The 16,333-nt window shown below is 41.1% G+C and overlaps 1 protein-coding gene across 1 annotated transcript in view; it reads left to right on the forward strand.

Moving 5' to 3' along the window:
* The window catches only part of LOC126412063 (A-kinase anchor protein 17A-like), a 135,572-nt gene that overhangs the window by 93,143 nt on the left and 26,096 nt on the right, over window positions 1–16,333 (forward strand). The window contains exon 4 of the mRNA XM_050081446.1: window positions 7,208–7,318. Coding sequence (XP_049937403.1) covers window positions 7,208–7,318 — 111 coding nt within the window. The remainder of the gene's footprint in view (window positions 1–7,207; window positions 7,319–16,333) is intronic.

The following is a 16,333-nucleotide window of genomic DNA, read 5'->3' on the forward strand; positions in this document are numbered from 1 at the left end:
AAGGTTTAAACCTACAAAATGACACTCACTCACTCCCACCTCTCTTGCGTTGACCCATACAAATAAGTGGTGAAAGGTGCTAGCCTGGTATTAAAATATAAGTAAAACAACAGAGGAGTTATCACAGGGTGTATATGCCCCAGGACAGATGGAAAATCTGGGAAAATGCAGGAATTATTTGGAATTTTGGGAATTTTTCATTGTTTTTGAGTTAAATTTTTGTAATTGTGACTGGTAAGAACTAATACTCTGACAAAGAATTTTACTGTAGCCCACAACTGCAAAACAATACTGCAGCAGTAAATATAAATGAGGGAGTAACACCAAAATAAAACTTAGTTGCAAAGAAAATGTGCCACGTAGAACAACAAAATACAGAGCACAAACAAGCATTTACCAACAGCAAAATATATCAAAGGCGTCAGGACAAAGACTGTGCAATACTTTGTAACAACAAACTGCTTTTGATGAGTGTGATGTCACAACTGTTTACATTTCTAACAGGTCACAGGAAAATGTACAATGAATTTCTTAAATCACGAAGCATTTGATTCATTCAAAACTTAGCACTTTGGGTACCAACCACATAAAAAAATTTCATGCCAAGAAGACCATCCATTTATGCTATTATTTAATATTTTACTGGCCCATTTGTGTTCGATGTGTCTTAAAGCTAACACATGCTAAAAGAGACCAATATTATACTTGAAAGCTTAGCTTTTCTTGTAGCTATACTGTGTGTATATTAGTTTAAATCATTGACTTTTCCTATTTGTGTGTTCATGCTACTTAACAGCAATGATGCTATTGGCTGACTACATCTTGTGTCCTATCCTCTGAACTTCTGCTGTCATTCGCTGGTGAGAATGTGTGACATGAGCTATGATTGGCTGACAAAAGTGCATCGCAATCTCGATTTCAATGCTTTGGAAGCCATCATTGTGTATTTCGTGGAATTTGTATTTATAATTTTGAAATACAAGTATATGCAGTGAACATGTTGCCACACATCAAAGATATTTCCAAAAAGTGTTGCTTTTTGCTGCGTATCATTGCTTAGAACTGCTGAGAACTTCTACGCTGGTGCATAAAACCTTTACCATTCAAAGGATTGATAAGTTTTACAGCTTGGGGGAAAATATATTGACAGCACAGGAAAAAGTGACTCACTGGCCACTTACAAGAAACAAGGGTGAGCTTGTCACCCCATTAACAAATGAAGAATGTCTCCTCATAAACAAGTTGGACATATCACAAAACCTTAGAACAGTAACCATATTTGTTTGAATGTTGCTTAAAATAGAGGACCGATCTGTCTGGCAATCTGCTACTGCCCTCTGGTCTGAAAATAAAATGTAGTCAATTAAAATATGACACACAGTGATGTGTACACTACAGACATGACACATTGGAGGATACTCTTGCTGGAGCAAAAAGCTATGCATCATAGAGCTGTGGCCTGTGCAAAGATGAATAAGGAGGACATTATCCTGCCTGCATGGCTCAATGGAGGTACTACACAACCACATTGTGGGCTTTATTGTCTGTAGCTTATTGTATGTCACTGCCAGGCGCTCTTCTTCCCATCACTGTACGACTCTTTAACTCGACATTGAGGTGACAAGGTGGGGGGGATGCCACGCTGAACTATCTGAGGATTGTGACCTGCGTCCTTGGCTGCTACATCTGCTGTTTTGTTCAATGCAATACCCATGTGCCGTGGCACCAAGCAGAAAAACACTTCCTTCCCCAGTCTTTATAAGTGGAGAGTGGCATCCTGGATAGCCTGGACTGTTGTATAGGTCAGATACACGTGTTGCAGACACTGAAGAGTATGGAAAAAACATTTGGTCTATGGAGTATTCGAGGAGAGTATTCAGGGAGTCGGAACAGATGAGGAATTTAGCAGGTACGGCACATATCATCTGCTCCAGTGTCTTCAAGATCACAGATGATTCAACATTGAAGACATTGAAGCCTGTAGGCAACTTAATCCTGATGCCACAATCAGGGAAAACAACGAAGAAGTCAATGGAATGTCTCTACTTAGACCGATCTGTGAATACAACTACACATAGTTGTGGTGCTCATTTAAAATGTTGAAAAATATCACATTAAAAACATAACAGGAGCACAATCTCTCCTGTACTGCACTAAATCTAAAATTACTATGGGCCTCTGCAGTAACTAGTGTGGCAGTCAGTTAAATCCCGCATTTCTGCCTGTACAAGCCCCACATCAAGGCACTCCAGCACACACTTTGTGCAGATCCCAAAGGGCCTCGTTGCCCATGAAAAATTGGTAAAGAGGTATTCCATAGCTGTAAAAACAACAGTATGGTATGCTGTGGAAGTGGGAGTAGCAAGAAACATATACATCTGACACACCATGAGGAGTTTTTGCCAGATGCTAAGTGATGGTTCACCAGCCGTAGCACAGAAAAAAGCATAAATGATCTTCAGGTAAGAAAGTGTCACTGATTCATGCACTGTGCACCCACAGTCCAGCTGCGATTGCACAAAGGCTGTGTAAAACTAGTGTAGACTTGCACTGTCTGATTTTTGTGACCTGTGGCAAAGACACTTCAAGGTGTTCAGTGCCTTCTGGGTGCTAGCATGCAGAAAATGTAAAACCAATCTTTGTGACCCCACTTCCAAACTCATCACTGGAAGTCACAACTGTCAAGTTGCTGCTGCAGTGTTAGAGGAAGAGCAGCAGACCGCAAAACTGTTCACAAATAAGGAGCATGGGACAGGACTCCTTATTGTGGACGTTATATTGCTAATGGCTGTGACAAGGAGAGTGACACTTAAAACACTGCTCTGGGAAATACTGATCTCCTGCAAACACTATTTGATGACACCAACTCTGTATTTAGAAAGGTGTCTTAAGAGGAAGGACCAAAGGAAGATGGGGTGGTGGCCACGAAAGCCCCATTGGTTTGGCTGACTGAAAGTACTCTGCCTCCAAGTAGTGTCATGCGCCATACTGAATTCAAAAAATCCCCGTAGACAACACTTGTTACATAGGAAAGCATCATGAATTTCCACCTCTAACAGGATCAGTTTGTCGACAGTTGATTGACATTTCCTGGATCCACAATGAGAGCAGCTAAGGAGCTGCCTGGTGTCTTAATATCCAGACCAGACAAAGGTTGACCATGTGCTCTAGGGTCTTTCCTACACCGCTTGTTTGGCAAGGCTCCAAGTACTGGAACATGTTCAGGCCTTTCCTGGTTTGAGGAAAGGTCTGTCAGTTGCCTCTCACCATGAGTCGTAAAACTGGCCTGTCAGCCATATTGAATTAAAACATCATAAGAGGATTTCCTTTGACACTGCCTGCAGCTGCTGCAGCATGCTGTTCCAGATTTGATTGTGACCGGGCACCGGGTTGTTAGGAGACACTTCTGTTCCAACAATGCCACTATAGGTAACCTAGTACTCTTACCAGAAATGCTCCTGGTGACATTCAATGCTGTTGTAGAACAAGTGGAATGGTTGATACAGTCCAAGGACATTTTCCGTGACCTTTTCTTGCACTCCTTGACGATGAATCAAACCTCGGCCCTTGCCAATCAAAAGGCTGCTAGGTTTTCACTGTTGGGCAGCACTTAATTCTTTGCAGAGCTGCATGCCTAACCCGGACTACTGAATGGCACTCATCAGTCCACCAAGATACAGGTCGCCTTGGAAGATGACCGAAGGAAGATGACCGAAGGACATAGGGGTGTAGAAGTAGCAGCATGGTGGATCACTCTTGTACAATATATTTCACCCAGTCCTGGATGCTGTCTTGGCATTAAAACACAACCAGCTGACTGAAAAGCATCCAGTTAACTCTACTGATGATCCATTGTGGCTTCGTCCTTTTAGGGAGAGCTCCATCCAGTAGGTGAATCCAGAGTGGCAACTGGTCACTGGAATGGATGCCATCAGCGACTTCCAACTGAACAGAGTCCATGAGGGCTGGATAACAGAAAGAGAGGCTGATGGCTGAGGATGATCCAGTAGCAGCATAGAAATGTGTGGGAGTGCCAGTGTTGAAGATGCATAACTCATGAAGCACTATGAGGTTCTCCGAAACCCAACCCCGAGAGCACTAGAGGTTGAGCTCCTTAATACATGATGGATAGTGAAGTCTCCCATTAGGAGAAATGGTGGGGTTGGTGGTTCTATTAAGATCTGTGAGAGCGTTGAGTCTGTCGCATCTTGCAGCAGTAAATACAGCAAGCAGACACTGATCTTCTGACACACGATAATTTCAACTGCAACTGCTGGCTGTGGCCAAGAGCAAAATGGACCAACCTGTGGCGCAATAAGAGGTCTGTTCAAAAAATTCCAGAACTTTGTCCTTTGAAATACTCTCCTCCACAATTGGCACACTGCTCCCAATGCCTTATCCCACTTCCAGAATCAGTCTTAGTATGCTTCTTGCTAGAATGCGTGAAGTGCTGTTTGCGAATTTTCTTTTATCTCATCTATCATTGCAGAACTTTGTCTTTCAATAGGGTTTTCAACTGTGGTAATAAGAAAATGTCCACAGGGGTCAGGCCTGGAGAGTACAGAGGATGAGGTAGCACAGTGATTTCGTTTTTTATGCAGTAGTCATGCACCAACAGGGATGAATGTGCAGGTGCGTTAACGTGATGCATTGTCTCGCCACATTTCAGGCCATTTCCTTTCTTGTAGGTGTTCTGTTAATACCATTGATCAACACCTTATCTGTGTGGCACAAATTCATGATGAACTGATCCTTCAAAGTCAGAGAAAACTATCAGCATGACTTTGACATTTTACCTGATGAGATCTTTCTGGTCTTGGAGAACCTTTCCTAATCCATTGTGAAGACTAAACATTGGTCTCAACATCATAATTGTAGACCCACATCTCATCACCAGTTATGATTCTCTTAAGGAACATCTCGTTCTCATTTGTATGATCCAAATTCTCATCACAGATCATGAGACAAAGGTTTCTGTGGTCTTGATCCATGAGCAGTGGGATGAACTTGGTGGCAACACAATGCATTCCTAGATGCTACGACAGGATTTCATGACGTGATCCAACTGAAATGTTAAATTCTTCTGCAACCTCTTGGACAGTCAGTCTTTGATTGGCATGCACAATTTTGTTGTCGGCCTTGTTGTGAGCTTGTCAATTGATGTCAATGGGTGTCCTGAATGATGGTCATCTTTAACTTCTGTCTAGCTGTGTTTAAACCATGTGAACCATTTGTAACTTGTACAGCTTAAGCACTCATCATCATGGGCCCCCTGTGTCATTTGGTGCATCTCTGTAAAGGTTTTCTTGTGTTTCATGCAAAATTTAATGAAGACACATTGCTCCTGTAACCCTACCATCCCGAAATTCGTAAACTGTGTGTCATAATGTTCTACTCAATACAGAACTGAACAATAACTAACAAACATACAAGAGTGAAACTTCTGGCAGTTACACATTAAACACAGGTCCGTGCAGGGATGCCAACTATATTTTAGCTCCAACACACCATTGGCACAAAATTACGAATGTTTTGAAATTTTTTGAACAGACCTCATATGTATCTGAACTTAACGTGCTTAATTTCAATGGCTGCTACACAGCCTGGGCCATGTGGATCCTCCCCTCTCCCACCAGATTTTGTGAGCTGTGCAGATGGGAGTTATCTTTACAACACATTCTGTGCTCCCAAAATCAACCCAGTCTCAACCTGTGGTTACCTACTGTCCCCACACCCTCCACCTAACAGTTTCCAACCCCTGCTCCCTATCAGCTCCTCTCATTTCATGTTCCCTCACTCTCATTGTGTGTCACTCTCTGCCAATACACACACCATTATTTTCCCCTTCTGTGCTCTTCTCCTCTCCTTTCCTGCTCTCCATTCCCCTCTGTCCTTCCCCACAGCCTTCCATCACTGAAACTGGTAGCCTTGTCTTGCCACCTAGTCCTGCACACTCCACCAGGCAGTGCTGACTCCTCCTCTCCCTCCCCACTCCCCCTTCCATTCCCCCTCTGCACTGCTGGTTCTGCTTGGTGTGACACAGTTGCAGTCTGGCTGGAAGTAGCAGTCATTTGTGTATGAAGAGCAATTGTGTTTGTACATGTGTATAAGTGTTTTTCTTTTTCTTTGTGAAAAAGGCTTTAGCTGAAAGCTCAGTGTGTAACAGTCTTTTTGTTGTGCCTGTCTGCAACTCAGTGTATCATCTTTATGGTGAGTATCGTTTACATAATATTGTTGATATTTCAACCTGGAATTTCCATTGTTTTATTTTGCAGTTACAGTGTATTGATGTTTTACACTAACAGTTGTTCACAGTTCTTTGCCATTTTATTTTGTGTGTTTCTGGGATGGTCATGTATAATTTGCTTTCGTTGCATCTATCTCTGCATAACAAAACATCAATTATAAATATTTTCTAAAGTAAAGTAAAGTAAAGGAAAGGAAAGGGCAACCACTCACCTGTAGCTGACTGTTGTGTGGCACTTAGAAACACACAACAGAAACAGTATTTTCCAAGCTTTCAAGCTCTGGCTCTTCCTGTAGTAGACGTACACACACTCATGCGCATAACCCCACATACAACCAAATGCCAGTGTGGTTGTGTATGTGAGTATATGTGCATGTCTACCAGGGAAAGTGCAAGATCTTGAAAGGTAGTAAACTAAGCTGGGACCTTTGACTTTCACAGGCAAGTGCTCTACAACTGAACTACCCTACCTGATGCACAAACCTTCCTCACAGTTTTACTTCCACCAGAACCTCATCTCTTACCTTCCAAACTGCACGGAAGTTCTTCTGCAAGACTTGCAAGACTAACAAGCTTAGTTTAGTGTGTAATTTTACTACAATTTTGAAACTTTTTCATTTGAAGATTTTCTGAATCCGTTGTGTACAATAAATGCTGAAGAATGGTCTTTAGCCAAAACTGGTTGTGCATTAAAGAATAAATGAAACAGAAGATGATGGTGTTAAACTATGTCATTTCTGCAATTCTCCTATAGAATATAATAAACAAAAAATATTTTGAAACTTTTTATTGTTGCATGTGGCAACCAACATTTTTTACAGTTTAAAATACCAATTGTCTACTCAGAATTAAGGTTTAACTTTAAAATAAAAAAGAACAGCTGCAAACTTATCATTATTTATCTGAACTGCTCTAATTACACTTTTAGGCTAATTAATATGCATTTACCTGTTTCAAAAGGTGAGAAGAAAGCACGAAGAAGAGCAACAACAAAAGCTATTGCAACTAAAGAATATAAAAGAAGAAAAAGGACAAAAAAAGAAAAAGGATAAAATAAAGAAGAAACACATGGTAATACTATGAGCATTATTTTCATGTTTGGTTGATGATTATTCAAAACTTGTGGCCTCTTGTTGAATGTAAGACTGGATATAACATTCAGAACCAAGTTACCTTTCATATGGAAGAATGAGAGAAGACAAATCCATAAAAATAGATGGGTCTAAATATGAGGCAATATAATGCATGTATTAAGAGTCTCTTATTATTCCTCATCCATTGACAGCTTTGAACTATTGTTACATATGACTATTTGTACCTTGCTTTTCCACTTTCCCCTTTCCTGCCATATGGTATCAATTTTGGGTTAATGAGAAAGATCCTGAAAGTTCAGAGCTGCATGTGGAACTGGGACACTCTAACTGATGAGCCCTTGCTTTTCATATGTACCGACTCCTCTTACCATATAAGCTGTCCATGCTTTACTTACAGCCTTCAAGGCTTCTGTTTTGCTTTTATCACTCCCATACTTTCCATATTTCTCTGAAGTGCCCCTGCTTACCATTTCACGAGAAATCAAAGTTGTATGTCACACTGGGGACATGAACAGAGACTTTTGCGTCTTGTGGGCAGTGTTATTACCAGAGAAGTCATGAAGATGATTGTGGTGTGACAGTTTTTACTAAATTCAGGAAATTTCATTGGGGCATGGTAGGGTAGTATATGAGAGCAGATCATATCTGATGAAAGCTCCTTCTAAACTGCATTAGTGGCAGCATCTGTCTAGCCACTCCAATGTGAACTACAGGCAGACTCAACCACTCTCTCAATTTTGAATTAAACAACAATGCATATTGGAGAGGAAACAAGTTAATTGTGTGTTTAACTTTGGAACATTATATTTTGTTTGCAAGTAAGTAATATTACATTTTTATTGTGTCTTTAGAGAAAATTGATTAATTTCTATATTGTAGGCTGTGACATTGTCTAACCAAGTAATAACAGTGGAAATGTTGAACTATCACAGCAGGTTGTTCAAGTTGTGTCATACAAAGCAGTTTTGGGCTGTACTGGCAAAAACTGGTAGCAAAAGAACTTACATTTTTATATTTTTTCTTTTAATGAGCAAGAAATGAGAAATCATAACTTGAATGGAACAAAAATTAAATGAAAGAGGCCATAGAAATAGTTGGACTTCTTGAAATGACAGTCAGGGAAGTGGTTGAGAAATATTCAGTTCCAAAAAGGGCATTACATGACGGACTTAAAAGCTTTACGAGAAAACAGAGGTGATTATCAACTTGTTTTAGAAATATATTTTTTTCTGAGAACTGTGATGAACAGGAAATGATATCATGTGATCATGTTAAAAATGTAAATAACCAGCTTATGACTTTAACTGAAGATGAAGCCTTAAACCTACTGTACAAATATTCAAAGCAACTGAAAAAAGCATCATTTCAATAAGGCAAAAATGAAATTGGGTAAAGAGTTTCACTACTATTCTATGAAATGATCTAAATATTTATGGCCAAGGACAGCTGAATCCACAAGTTTGCAGTGAGCAGCAGGTTTTGGGAAGGAACAAGTTAACAGCTTCTTTGACAAACTAGGTGAGTTGGTGGATAAGTTCAGACTGAGTCCTGCAAAGATTTTTGCATAAGTTAAATCCATGACTGTGAAAGAGAGAAAGCGAGTAGAGAAGCTAACTTTGACCAAGAGACCTTGAAGCATCATCCTTTTGATCTCTATCAGCGCTTCTGAGTACTTGTTTATAACACCACTTTTTGTGTTTACCTACACCAGACTAAGAAATGATAATATGAAAAAGAATGCACCAATAGGAAAGAGTTTGATCCTCATTTACATGGTTGGATAACTGCTGAAGGTACTTCCCTAATTAATCTGGATTGTCTCTCATGAAAGAACAAAGATCCTGGAGTGATAACTTATGCCAGAAGCAATCACATAATCATACTAAGTATGCTCCCCTCCCCCACCTTTCATCTTGATATAAGTTGCAGCCACTTTTGATGAGACAGTTATGAAGCACTTCAGAAATGTATATCATGAAGAGTGCTCATTGTGCATGTGAAAGTATCCAAACATGAAATTTTCCCTGGATTTTCAGATATCGCCTGTTTCAAAATATGTTGAATGGAATTGGCACAGTTAAGCTTCAAGTGGAGAAAAGTTATTCCACTAGACAAAAGTGTTTCCAGTGATTTGGACAAGTATGGCTAGGCCTACATATTATCGAGATGGGCTGACCCTTCATCAGCCACCTATGGTAATGTACCCTGGTCCCTCTACTTCATTACCATTGGATGTGTCTTCAGAACCAGGAGCAAATAAACAAATGGTAGAAGTATTAGGAGGTGGTACTTGTTGTGTACCAAGGTTTGGCACATACAGGTAAAACAACAATAAAGTAGACCGGAAATAGTAACATATTTATTCAGGATACAGCTACAGGAAGATATCAAGCAAGTGTACCATCTATGTAGCTACAGGCGACTTAGTGTGTAACTACCTAGGGAATTACTAGAGGAGATCACCATGCTGGTTATTGCATTGAGGTGTGTGATGGAGCCCTAGCAGTGAGGTGTAGTGCAAGGCCTAGGACTGTGAGTCATTGTCTGCTGAGAGAAGAGTTTGTCAGATTGGCAGCAGTTGACTCTGGGCAGGAGTCATTTTGAATGAGGAACTGCAGAGCAGTTGGCACTATTGCCCGACATAACTCCTGACAATGACTGGCCCCTCAGAGTCTTTGTGCTGGCCTAAGTATTTCTAAGGCTGAGGTATACAGTGCAAACTATTTTTCTTCATGTGACTTGTGGAGGGAAATACTCCTGCACTGGCTGCACCTCCTGTTGCTGACTGGAACACTGCCAGACGGCGAGAATAGTACCTGCAGTGGCAGCGTCTCAAGTTCAATGCGATAACAAACTGTGTTGTTGTTATTATTATGCTAGCTTGCTACCCCCAAACTTTTGTGTTTGTAGCTGGCTTGCAGACACGTGTGCAGGAAGCAGATGTCTCCTGAGGCTAGGCCACCCTTGGGATGCAAGTCTGCATGCAATTGCTGTTTCTGGTCAGAGAGTAAGTGTAGATACTCCAGTTTTGAAGAAACAAACTGCTCTGTGACTGACTTGTAAGGGGCAGCTGCCGCAAAACAGATTGTAGTGACAACTTCACCTCTTCATAGCTGTACCAGCACAGAATTTATAGCCAGATAAAATCGTAGAGGACCAATTGCAATACTCTCTTCAATGCCACTGAAAGTCCAGCTTGAGCAGGAAAAACCAGAAAAGAAGGAGAAAAGGTTTTTGGGAATTAAAACTAAGATGAGAAGATCATTTAGAAAAGGAGAAAGAGGAATTTAACCATAGAAAACTAAAGTACAATCCAGAGACAAAACTGACAGAAAAACTCTAAAAAGAAAAAATTAAAAGAAAAATAAAATTTCTTGAAGAAAGGCAGGAAGAGGAACAACTGACAAGGTGCATGATTTGCAATGAATCCTGCAGAAAAGGTTGGCTTCAGTGACATGTTTGTGAAGGTTGGGCACATGAAAAGTTTGCCCATTTGGGATTGAACAGTCTTTATTTCATGTGTGATAGATATTTTACTAAAGGTAAGATTAATATTCAGTTTAAGCCCATTTTATTCAAAATTTTAACACAATGACTTTCTTTTAACTTTTTGCTGGAATTTACTACAAAGTGATAGGAATATACCAGTAACCAAGTGGGAACAGTGATAAAAAAAATAAAATTTATTGATAAGCACAATACGGGAAGCACCTCGATTCACAGACAAAGCTTAGAACACACTGCAGTCTTTGATCACATCACAGATATTGCAGTCCTCACTCGCTAGCTGCAGTTGCAAGTGTTGATATCCCCACATAGCCTCCTCCACCCCCATCCCCATGCTCGTAATGTGGAGCACCAAAGGGAGGACATTCAGTGCTGGGTGGGGTGGGGGGTGGGGGCAATGACATGAACACAGTTCATGTGGAGGTGGCTGCAGTATGGGGTTTGGTGGTGCAGGTATGCGTGACTGACCATTCTGTGACCGGTGCAGGCGCGAGGCACAAGTCAGACCATTTCTTGGTGATAGTTGTTGTGGAGTCATGTGCGGTGCTTATGACAGACAGATGGTTGGTTGCAGATGTTGAGGGCATCATCAGTTGTGCCTGTATCTAGATATCCATCGACACTTCAGAAGATATGGCAGCAAAATCAATTACATCTGGAAGAGAATAAGTGTGTTCCACTTGTTGGATATGTGCAGCGCCCTTCGAAGATGGGTCATTGATAAGGGCACTTACTGGATGGCAGGACATTGTGTTGCTTTGGATGTGGCTGTCTGTGTGGTAGTTAGATGTAGGTGGTACCGGGTGCTATTGGAATCGTCTGGGGTGTTGTCCTCTTAAAGTACCCACACCGGTTTCAGCTGATTGACAGTGACAGTAATGTCTTTATCATTAATGTCAATGTCAAAAGTTGATTATTTTTTATGGGTCTGAAAAAGGTGGTTGGAGTGCAGGCCACACTGTATCATCACGCAATATAATATATTTGCAGTCTGAAAGGGCTTTGTGTACAAATACTTGCGGTGCAATGTGAAGGTTGGGTGGCGGTACATGGGAGTATCAGATGTGCTCTTTAACATGTAGCATGAGTGCTAGTGGGGTTGGATATTTGTTGTTTTGTGCTGGTAGTACGAAGTCTGCTGGAAGGACCGGAAATTCACCATGTAAGATTTTGGCCAACTATACTTGCAGGTTGTCTTTGTAGGCACTCCAAGAAGGACTCAGGGCAGAGGCTCCATCCAAAATCTGCTGTGGCACATGATAGCAACCTTAAGGGTCCTGTGCCACCTCTCGATGAGGCCATTGCTCTTCAGGAGGTAGGTGTCGGTGTCTTCAGGAGGTAGGTGTCGGTGTGGGTACGTTTAATACAACAAAGACTGCAAAGGGTCATGAAGTGTGCCGATTCAAATTGGCAATCATTGGTGTTGGTTTTTGCTGTGCTGAAGTATGATATCCAAGTGCCAGCAAAAGTGTGAGCTGTCATTTCAGGTGTCGTTGTTGTTGTGGTCTTCAGTCCTGAGACTGGTTTGATGCAGCTCTCCATGCTACTCTATCCTGTGCAAGCTTCTTCATCTCCCAGTACCTACTGCAACCTACATCCTTCTGAATGTGCTTGGTGTATTCATCTCTTTGTCTCCCTCTACGATTTTTACCCTCCACGCTGCCCTCCAATGCTAAATTGGTGATCCCTTGATGCCTCAGAACATGTCCTACCAATCGATCCCTTCTCCTAGTCAAGTTGTGCCACAAACTTCTCCTCTCCCCAATCCTATTCAATACCTCCTCATTAGTTACACGTGATCTACCCATCTAATCTTTAGCATTCTTCTGTAGCACCACATTTCGAAAGCTTCTATTCTCTTCCTTTCCAAACTATTTATTGCCCATGTTTCACTTCCATACATGGCTACACCTCATTCAAATACTTTCAGAAATGACTTCCTGACACTTAAATCTATACTCGATGTTAACAAATTTCTTTTCTTCAGAAACACTTTCCTTGCCATTGCCAGTCTCCATTTTATATCCTCTCTACTTCGACCATCATCAGTTATTTTGCTCCCCAAATAGCAAAACTCCTTTACTACTTTAAGTGTCTCATTTCCTAATCTAATTCCCTCAGCATCACTCGATTTAATTCGACTACATTCCATTATCCTCGTTTTGCTTTTGTTGATGTTCATCTTATATCCTCCTTTCAAGACACTGTCTATTCCATTCAACTGCTCTTCCAAGTCCTTTGCTGTCTCTGACAGAATTACAATGTCATCAGCGAACCTCAAGTTTTTTATTTCTTCTCCATGGATTTTAATACCCGAAGTTTTCTTTTGTTTCCTTCACTGCTTGCTCAGTATACAGATTGAATAACATCGGGGAGAGGCTACAACCCTGTCTCACTCCCTTCCCAACCACTGCTTCCCTTTCACATGCTCCTCAACTCTTATAACTGCCATTTGGTTTCTGTACAAATTGTAAATAGCCTTTCGCTTCCTGTATTTTACCCCCGCCACCCTTAGAATTTGAAATAGAGTATTCCAGTCAACATTGCCAAAAGCTTTCTCTAAGTCTACAAATGCTACAAACATATGTTTGCCTTTCCTTAATCTATTTTCTAAGATAAGTCGTAGGGTCAGTATTGCCTCACGTGTTCCAATATTTCTACGGAATCCAAACTGATCTTCCCCGATGTCAGCTTCTACCAGTTTTTCCATTCGTCTGGAAAGAATTCGCATTAGTATTTTGCAGCTGTGACTTATTAAACTGATAGTTCGGTAATTTTCACATCTGTCAACACCTGCTTTCTTTGGGATTTGAATTATTATATTCTTCTTGAAGTCTGTGGGTATTTCGCCTGTCTCATACATCTTGCTCACCAGATGGTAGAGTTTTGTCATGACTGGCTCTCCCAAGGCCATCAGTAGTTCTAATGGAATGTTGTCTACTCCCGGGGCCCTGTTTCGACTCAGGTCTTTCAGTGCTCTGTCAAACTCTTCACGCAGTATCTTATCTCCCATTTCATCTTCATCTACATCCTCTTCCATTTCCATAATATTGTCCTCAAGTACATCGCCATTGTATAAACCTTCTATATACTCCTTCCACCTTTCTGCCTTCCCTTCTTTGCTTAGAACTGGGTTTCCATTTGAGCTCTTGATATTCATACAAGTGGTTCTCTTCTCTCCAAAGGTCTCTTTAATTTTCCTGTAGGCAGTATCTATCTTACCCCTAGTGAGACAAGCCTCTACATCCTAACATTTGTCCTCCAGCCATCCCTGCTTAGCCATTTTGCACTTCCTGTCGATCTCATTTTTGAGACGTTTGTATTCCTTTTTGCCTGCTTCATTTACTGCATTTTTATATTTTCTCCTTTCATCAATTAAATTCAATATTTCTTCTGTTACCCAAGGATTTCTATTAGCCCTCGTCTTTTTACCTACTTGATCGTCTGCTGCCTTCATTACTTCATCCCTCAGAGCTACCCATTCTTCTTCTACTGTATTTCTTTCCCCCATTCCTGTCAATTGTTCCCTTATGCTGTCCCTGAAGCTCTGTACAACCTCTGGTTCTTTCAGTTTATCCAGGTCCCATCTCCTTAAATTCCCGCCTTTTTGCAGTTTCTTCAGTTTCAATCTGCAGTTCATAACCAATAGATTGTGGTCAGAATCCACATCTGCCCCTGGAAATGTCTTACAATTTAAAACCTGGTTCCTAAATCTCTGTCTTACCATTATGTAATCTATCTGATACCTTTTAGTATCTCCAGGATTCTTCCAGGTATACAACCTTCTTTCATGATTCTTGAACCAAGTGTTAGCTATGATTAAGTTATGCTCTGTGCAAAATTCTACAAGGCGGCTTCCTCTTTCATTTCTTCCCCCCAATCCATATTGACTTACTATGTTTCCTTCTCTCCCTTTTCCTACTGACGAATTCCAGTCACCCATGACTATTAAATTTTCGTCTCCCTTCACTACCTGAATAATTTCTTTTATCTTGTCATACATTTCATCAATTTCTTCATCATCTGCAGAGCTAGTTGGCATATAAACTTGTACTACTGTAGTAGGCATGGGTTTTGTGTCTATCTTGGCCACAATAATGTGTTCACTACGCTGTTTGTAGTAGCTAACCCGCACTCCTATTTTTTTATTCATTATTGAACCTATTCCTGCATTACCCCTATTTGATTTTGTATTTATAACCCTGTAATCACCTGACCAAAAGTCTTGTTCCTCCTGCCACTGAACTTCACTAATTCCCACCATATCTAACTTTAACCTATCCATTTCCCTTTTTAAATTTTCTAACCTACCTGCCCGATTAAGGGATCTGACATTCCACGCTCCGATCCGTAGAATGCCAGTTTTCTTTCTCCTGATATCGACATCCTCTTGAGTTGTCCCTGCCCGGAGATCCGTATGGGGGACTATTTTACCTCCGGAATATTTTACCCAAGAGGACGCCATCATCATTTAATCATACAGTAAAGCTGCATGTCCTCGGGAGAAATTACGGCTGTTGTTTCCCCTTGCTTTCAGCCGTTCGCAGTACCATTTCAGGTATAATGTCTTTAATGGGTTTTGCTTCAACCCACCATGAAGCCCTGTATGTAATGGAGAGGAGGAACTTATAACCTTCCCACTCGGGAGGGGGACCCACGAGATCAATGTGGAAGTGGCAGAAACGAGCTGTGGGTATCTCAGATTGGCCAAGATGCAGTTGGGTGTGTTTTCTTGACTGTGCCCAGATGTGGCAGCTTCTCTTAATGTTGGACCACAAAAAACAATCAGTGATTAGACGGACTGTAGGACGAATGCTGGAATGTGAAAGATTGTGCAGTTGATTAAAGGTTTTATATTGTGTTTGTTAGTGCCACAAGCAGCTGAATTTTCTTGAGAGAGAGATCCCACAGGATCAGTGTTCCACTGCCTGGCATCACATGTCTTTCAGTTTTGAGGCTGGCGTTGTTGCTGCTAGTAGTTCAGCAATGCTCGTGTCTGTTAATTGGGAAGCAGCTAACTGTTTGTAGTTGAAGTGGAGGGAAATGGTATTAAGCCCTGATAGCTAATCAACAATGATGATGTTGTCTGTGCAGTGTAAGTGCCGCAGTGATAACAGTCAATTGACCATGTTAGTGTAATTGCATTAGTGTACAATCTTTTGTGCGATCAAAAGTGTTTAACCCATCTCTGGTCCATTGACCTTCTTTTTTCCATTTTTGTTGTGACCTGATAATGCTTCCATGAGTGGCACTTGTAATGTAGCTGCTCGCGGCACGTGGTGTCAGTAGACATTTAAAATTTCAAGAAAATGTCAGAGTTTGCAGCAAGTTAATGGTAGTGGGAGCTGTCGTATGGGGCTTGTGTTGGTTTGACGCCTGTGACACCAACTAAGTGTCCAAGGAAAGTGACTCTGGTGTGAAGTAGTTGAGACTTGTCATGATAGATCAACAAACCATGGTCTGTTAAGGTTCTGAGAACCTGTTC

This window comes from Schistocerca serialis, chromosome 7 (assembly GCF_023864345.2).
Source record: "Schistocerca serialis cubense isolate TAMUIC-IGC-003099 chromosome 7, iqSchSeri2.2, whole genome shotgun sequence".
In the NCBI taxonomy this organism is placed as follows: domain Eukaryota; kingdom Metazoa; phylum Arthropoda; class Insecta; order Orthoptera; family Acrididae; genus Schistocerca; species Schistocerca serialis.